The 7,732-nt window shown below is 29.6% G+C and overlaps 1 protein-coding gene across 3 annotated transcripts in view; it reads right to left on the minus strand.

Annotated features, from left to right (window-relative positions):
* Positions 1–7,732, minus strand: part of LOC117169223 — a 461,284-nt gene that overhangs the window by 15,343 nt on the left and 438,209 nt on the right. For all 3 annotated transcript variants that reach the window (XM_033355482.1, XM_033355480.1, XM_033355481.1), the window contains 2 exons: positions 6,482–6,719; positions 2,376–2,762 (listed from right to left, as the gene is read on the minus strand). In XM_033355482.1, coding sequence (XP_033211373.1) covers positions 2,376–2,762; positions 6,482–6,719 — 625 coding nt within the window. The remainder of the gene's footprint in view (positions 1–2,375; positions 2,763–6,481; positions 6,720–7,732) is intronic.

Genomic DNA, 7,732 nt, shown 5'->3' on the forward strand with positions numbered 1-7,732 from the left:
AAAAAAAAAAAAAAAAAAAAAAAATTAGCCAAATGCCTCGTCAATTCTTTCTGGAAGTCTCTTGTGACGACTAGAATGAATTTATAAGGGTTTTGCTTCAGATTTCTCGGAGTAGAGTCAGAGAAGACCTCAGGAAATCATAAAGTTTTCCTTACGTTCTGTATAAGAAACTAAAAAAGTAAGGGTACTATAGAAAAAAAATTTTTAATTAAAGTTCCATACAAACAATTTATTGAAGCAACTGATTTTGTTTGTCACTCGATTTATTTTCAATTTGATGGGAAGTTTTATGATAAAAAATTTTGAACACCAATATGTTCGCTTCTTTCACCTGTTTTGGCTGAAATTTTCATGGAAGATTTGAAACATACAGTTCAAAAAATAAAAGATCTAGTTCATGATAATTAAGAAAAGGAGTCGAAATTTCTTTTTTTAGGTTATGTTTTTTAAAATGATTTTTTTCAAACAAACTTTTCCTTAAAGATTTTTGTGCAATTCTATTACACAATTTGACTTTATTAGATTTTATGTTTTTAAAGATTCTTTTATCAATTTGATAAACAGAGACAGTCTCGGAATCATTTCAGAGATAAAAATACTGAACTTAGTTACATAAATTTAAAAACATAGTGTAAAAATAGTATCATACAATTTTTCAAGTATTACACTTATCTGCAGTTTAAATTTGAAGGTGGATAGTCCATAATCAAACAGTGTGTAATAAAAAAATAACTTAATTTTTTTAACCACATTTCTCGTTTTCGAATATAGCATATTTTAAAAGTATACAAAATACCCATATTTTTCTCGCTTTTCCACTTAAATGCGAACTGAATTAATAAAACACAATAAGCAAAGTTAACTTTATTCGGTTAAAAGTTGATCAATTTCGGTTAAAAATTCCACTATTAAATTTTTGTTAAGAATTTGTTCTGCTTTGGTAGAAAATTTTATTATTTTGTTCAAAATTAAACTATTTTGTTGAAAAGTAAACAATTTGATTGAAGAGTATTTTGTTGAAATTTTGTCTTTTCTAAAATAAACATATTTTTCTAGGTCGAAAATTAATAATTTTTTTATAAAAATAAAATTTTTTGTTAAAAATCTATCTGGTTTGGCGGAGGATTCAACTAGTTTGTTAAAATTTTATATTTTTTGGTTAGGTGCAACTGTTATTTAATTTAAATTCAATCTTTAGTTGAATATTAATAATTTTTGTTGAAAATTCTTCTTCTTTTTCTATTACAAGTACATTTTTGCAATAAAACTTCTGGGTTAAAAATGCAACAATTTGGTAAAAAATTGATGTATTTTGTTGCAAATCCTTCTTTTTGGAAAAAGTTATTTTTCCTGTTTGAAAATTAATCTTTTTTATTTAAAAATGCAATTGTTTTATTATAAATGGATCGGTTTTAGTTAAGGATGCAACTATTTTGTTGATAATTAAACTTTTTTTAGTTAAATAAAACTGTTTATTATTTTACATTAAATTTTTTTTGGTGGAAATATGAATTATTACCTTTTTTGTGCGAAATAGAATTACTTAATTGAAGGTCTAACCACTATTTTGAAACCAAAGTTTTTTGGAAAACGACTGATAATTTTAGCTAACAATTAGTCTTTTTTTGTTTAAAATTTGTTTTTTAACTAAAAATTCAACTGTCTGATTAAAAAATCAACTCTTTTCTAGAAAACTTATCTTCGTTGCTTGAAAATTAAACAACTGGGTAGAAAATTCAAATATTTAGTACAGAAATAAACTGTTTTGTAGAAAGTACGTTTCTTTTTGGTTGGAAACTAGTTCTCCTAAATTAAAAATTCGTTTTCTCTTATTGAAAACTAATTCATTCAGACAAAAATTTAACTACTTCATTTTTCATTAAAAATTGATCTTCTCCAGATTAAAAATTCAACTGTTAATTAACAAAATTTTAGAAAAGAAAAGAACAACTAAAAATTAATCAAATAAAATTTGCACATCCATTTTTCAAATTATTTAGTTTAAAATATACATAATTTGTTGCAAATCTGACTGTTGGATTAAAAACCATGCCTATTGTTGAGAATTCATTTTCATTAGTAGAAAATTAATCTTCTGTCTAGAAAAATCATCTTTTTGGTTGAAAATTTAACCACTTGATGAAAGTTGATCTACTATGTTAATTCATAAGAAACTGTGAGATATTACCCCAATCCCTCACCCCCTGAACAGAGTGAGCGAAGAAGTTCAAAAATATTTTTCAAATTGTAACAATATAGTATTTTTAGTGTAATTTTGTTCCCAAATAGAAGCAGAATAGTGAAATTTCTAGAAGGTGTGAAATAGCGTATATAGTGTGGTCAGCCTGCGGCCTGAAATGTTGAGCGGGACTTACCAAATTGATATGCGCTTTGTTGGTGTAATCAAATTCCGGTACGGCGTCAGTGAACTGGGCGAGAATCTCGTTGTGCCTGGCCATGTCCGTGGCGAGGATGCACCTTATGATACCCTCCCTGACAGTCCTGTAGGTCGTCGGGTCCAAGGACGCCAGGATGTTGCATTCCGGAGCCTCGAGGACGCGAAAGGCCACCGAGCAATGATGATTCTCTAGGGGCGAGATGTCGTTGTAACGCAACGCCAATTCTGTACGTGCATTTATCTGATAAATGTTGTTGTATCCAGGATGATCGAGGTCATGGCAGATGCAAGATACGATCAAAACCAAAACCTCAAGGTGGCCAATTTTCGAAGGCAACTCCACTGCCCAGGCGATTGCATACATCTGGAACATCAACCCACTTATTTTCATACCAATTTTACCATTTTCATTTATTTACCAAATTTTTTTTTATTTTAATTTTCATGCATATCGTCCCAAAATTTGTCAAAATCAAACAAAAATAATTGCGTTTAAACGAATATATCCAGGGTTTCCACAAGCCTCATAAAGTTTAATACGCATTTTCCAAAAGAAACAAAAAAAAAACATTTTTGTGAATTTTATTCAGAGTTTTCAATATCAGTTGGATCGTTTTGAACTTCAAAATTTCTCTTCAGAATTACATATAGAATATACATAAATAGTTACTTTTTCAATTTCACTATCATAAGCCTGTTTTATACGGTACAAAAATTCGGTTTTTAACCCTTATAGTTTTGGTCAGGTGTCCGCCCCTCCTATTTTTTCCAAGGAGGGGAAGTGAGGAGAAATGCTGGAAGGGTATGTATGGGAAGTTAGTGAGGGGAAGTAGGGGTAAGGAGGAAAAATAAGGGTAGGGAGATTAGCGAGAACGGTGGTAGAAGATGTAGGGGAAGTGAGGGGAATAATGAAAGAGAAACTGACAGCAAATAAGGGTTTCCACAGTTTTCATTTGATGCAGGGAAAATGAGGAGAGGGAAATTAGATAAAGTGAGAGAAAATTAGAGATTCAGAAGTAGGAAAAATGAGTGAAAATAACAAAGGGGAGGTAGGGGAAATGAAGTGAAATGAGGAGAGGCAAATTTGATAAAATTATGAGAGGCGAAGTTGGGAATATTTAGAGGAAGAGCAGGTATAGTAGGTGAAGTAAGTGAAGTAAGAGAAATTAGAGGAGAATAGGATGTAGGGGAGATGGAAAAGTGAGTAGAAATGAGAAGAGGGGGAGTACATCAAGTGAGAGGACATGATGGTGGGTAAGAAGAGAAATGAGTGGAAATAAGGAAGTAAAAGTCAATATGATCCCTATAATTTACGAAATGGTTTTTTCTTATCTTGATTTATTATTTATTCGTAAATTAAAAGCCTAAGTAAAAAGAAAAATATATTCATAAACAATAATACATTGTTTAAACAATTATGCTTTTAACTTTTTCGAATTATCAAATCAGTAAGTAATGAGTATACAAAAAAATTAAAATTTCAGAGAAACTACCACTTTCCGGCATTACTATAAAGATTTTTTATTAAAAATAAGAATAAATTATTATACAATAATAATTTGTTTTTATAATTATTTCTGGTTAATTAAAATAATTAATAACCCACTGTATGCGAAAAATAGTCAAAAAATTTAAAATTTTAGAAAAAGCCGTAACTTTCTAGCATTATTTCAACAGAATATTATAAAAAATAAGAGTGGATTCTTTAAACAATTAACTTTGTGAACTCGAATTAATACTTACCCTACTATAATTAAAAAGTGGACAAAAAGTAGAAAATTTCAGAAAAACTGCAACTTTCTGAGGTTAATCTAAAAGAGTGTAGCTTTAAATAATAATAAATTATTTAAATCATTATTTTTATTAAGTTTAATTGATTATTGTCTTACTCTAACTGAAAAGTTTAAAGCAAGCCCAAAACCGCGACTTTCGATTTATGTTTAAAGAGAAAATGGTGTAAAGCAACAATAAATTGTTTAAACAATATATGCGAACATCTAATTATCACTATAAGGTATTTTATATGGATTAGAAACAATTATTTATTGGAAAAGTTTAAAGTATTTTTTAATGAATTTATAATTGTTTAAACAATTATTATTGGTTGAAACGTTTTTTTCTACTGCGAACCGTCAAAAGATGGAATTTTCCACAATTATTGACGCAATTAACGAATTTTAAACGATACATATTTTTGCTTTCGATATTTAAGAGTTATTTAAACAGTTTTCATTACTTTAAATAATTTCTCACATCCTGTAAATCGTGAAAGATTATTATTTTCTGGAATTAATTAGGCAGATATGGAATCTTAAGAGTGTTTTTTTTATGAAACATAATTTGCAATTATTAAAACAATTAATATCTCTTTCTCCTTTTCGTTGGAAAGATGGAGATATGTTTTGAATTGGTTACATTTTATGTCGCTTATTAATCAGTATTTTCTTTTGCGAAGAAAATCGAGCTGAAAAGAGAACTAAACACAAAATAACTAAAATGAAATGTTAAAAATATTATTCTTTAAAAAATTTGGGTCTGATTTCTGAAATAAAAGAATATTGACTAATAAGCAACATAGTGAATGATTGTTGTTTAAGCAATTAGGCTCTAATTTATGAAATAAGAGAATAATGAATAATAAGCAACATAGTTATTAATTCCAGAAAGTAGATCATTTTTAAGATTTATAGATGAAAATTATTTAAACTAATGGCAAATGTGTAAATAATTGCCAATTATCGTTAAAACAATCGTTCTCTCAAATTTCGTTAATTGTATCATCAATTATAGAAAATAATAAAGATTAATCAACTGTATTGTTTATTACAAAAAATAATAACTTTACACGATTTACAGGTGAAACAAAATTGTTTAAACAAAAAACTTGTCCCTTATTCTAAGTTGCGATACAGAATTTCAGCGATAGCAAATATCCATAAGGAATTATAATTTTCACTTTGGGACAGTGAATTTACAAAAAGATTTATAATTCTGAGTCAGACCTTGGAATTTCCGCAAAGATTATAATTTTCATTTTAGGTTCAATGCAGAACAGGAAATTTCGTTAAGGAATTATAATTTTAGACATTTTTTTACCTAAATCATTTTACTTGAAATCATTTAAATCTTTTAAAATCTTTTAAATTAACCACGAGAAAACAGGGAAATGTCCGGGAATTTAAAATTATCCGTCGGGTAGACAACCTGCAGATTTTTCTAATTTTCTAGCATTAATTCTCAATTTTAGTATCACTACTTGAGTCTGAATATAACTGGATTTACTGAAAAAAAGAATTTACATTTTTTTTATCCTCCAGTTAAATGTAGTTACTTTAACAATGAGTAGAGGATGCCGTCAAAATATAATTTAAAAAATTCTAGAATTATGCTTTAAACTGTGATAATGAAATACCAAGTAGAAACCATGGTTAAAGCTTCGCAGAATTTCTTGCCTAAACTTTCTCCTTAATCTTACAAGTTTTCCTGCTCAAACTTAACCAGTCTTAACAAAGTTGAAACTATTTCATCATTTCTCTACTCGTAAAAGATATTAAAGCATTTAGAAAATGAGTCAAGAAAAATTTGCATATTTTAAATACACTCCGAATCCAATATAATAACAGTTTCAGGGGTTGCCTCGAACTGGATTTGTTACTGAATTGGTACCTTCAAAACTTAAAATAATAATTAAACAAATAAATTAAGCATTCGGGGCCGCCTGAACCGTTTCCAACTGGAATGCATAATATTGCGCAATATACTCGGCTGAGTACTCGCGCACTTCTGCCCTTCCGGGACAACAGTCGCAACTGTCTCTCGCCCTGTTCCTAAGAAACTGCGTGGGCCAGCAGTTCTAGGAATTAAAAAACCGGATCGGCTTCCATGGGACTTGGAGTGTAGTTGAAATCCAAGGTAAACTTAAGTCGGAAATTTCAAACCATATTAAAAAAAACTAGCAATAACTTTTTTTGCTATAAATTTTCTTGAGAAGCTTTTTATTCGCGACCTGCAGGCATGAAAATAAAAGATTTTAGAGGCTGCCGTAAAAAAGAGCTAAAGGCCTTTTTCAGAAGTTCAACTTACCATTTGTGCAACGCAAAAGCAATGCCTGAAGTTGTGAAAAGGCACCTCGTTGTAATTGTTGTAAACTTCATAAAGAAAATTCCGTAAAGTCGATAAAGAAATATTGAATTTTTGAAGTATCTCCAGTTCTACAAACATCGTTTGTAGCATTAATAGTAATTCTTCATCTTCCCATTGTCGCGCATCGAAGGACGGTGAACGTAACCATTCTCGAACGCTGGACGAAACCGCTACGTCGCTGAAAACCAATATCGGAAAATTGTTAATAAAAATTAACTTCAATTTTCTAGAAAAATAGGATGAAAGATGATGTTAAAAATCAGCGTTATATCTTTCTTTATAGGATTTTCTTAAAAGGAACTGAAAAAAAACATGGAGATGGTTTTCTGCAGTTTTCCTCCCTCCTGGCCAAACGTCCAGGCAATTGCGAGAACTTCTACAAAAAAGTCGGATGCAGCCGCGGGTTATTACTGGCTGTGATTAAATTCATACAGTCACTGTAAGCCTATCCTAGTAAAGATTTTTGTTAACTCTCCTGCATTAGCTACATGTTTGCTTTTTAGAAGAATCGGCTCAACAAATGCGCGCTACGCACGGGTGTGATTTTTTTTAAGGAGAAAAAAATTTTAATATGAAATAAAAAGCAACAAATTAGACACTGAGATGTGAGAACAATTAATTAAGTATTATTAACTTGTTTTAAAGTTAGGCAAATACCAATGCCATTTGATAGCAGGTAAACTTAAAAAAAAAGTGTAAATCATGGTGTCAGAATGATTTGATATTTGGACACATTATTCTGTATTTTCTGAACGAGTATAGGTATCCGAAATTTCCTTTTTATTCAATGTGGAAATTTTTGCTATTTCAATTGATCCCCCGAAAAAATTAAAAATTACAAAATGGCAGCTTTTTAATAACATTCTCAAAATTGGATTTCATCAACAACAAAAAAACTTTTTAAAATTTTTTTTGAAATAAATGATTGTGTTCCTAGTGAACCACTGCTTTACATCACAGATGTTTATTTTTTAGATAAATAAAATTGTCGTGTTTTTCTCGAAGACAACGAAAGGTACAAGAAAATTTTCGAAAAAAGTGTCCACGCCTAGAAAAGTTCTAAAAAAATACCTCTTGCGCTTTTGGGAAATGCTGAAATGTTTATGAGAAAAAATCTCCAATTTTGTTTAATTTAAAGCAGTAGTTCACCAAGAACGGAACTTACAACATATGTGGTAAATATTACCATAT

This window comes from Belonocnema kinseyi, chromosome 3 (genome assembly GCF_010883055.1).
Source record: "Belonocnema kinseyi isolate 2016_QV_RU_SX_M_011 chromosome 3, B_treatae_v1, whole genome shotgun sequence".
Lineage (NCBI taxonomy): Eukaryota > Metazoa > Arthropoda > Insecta > Hymenoptera > Cynipidae > Belonocnema > Belonocnema kinseyi.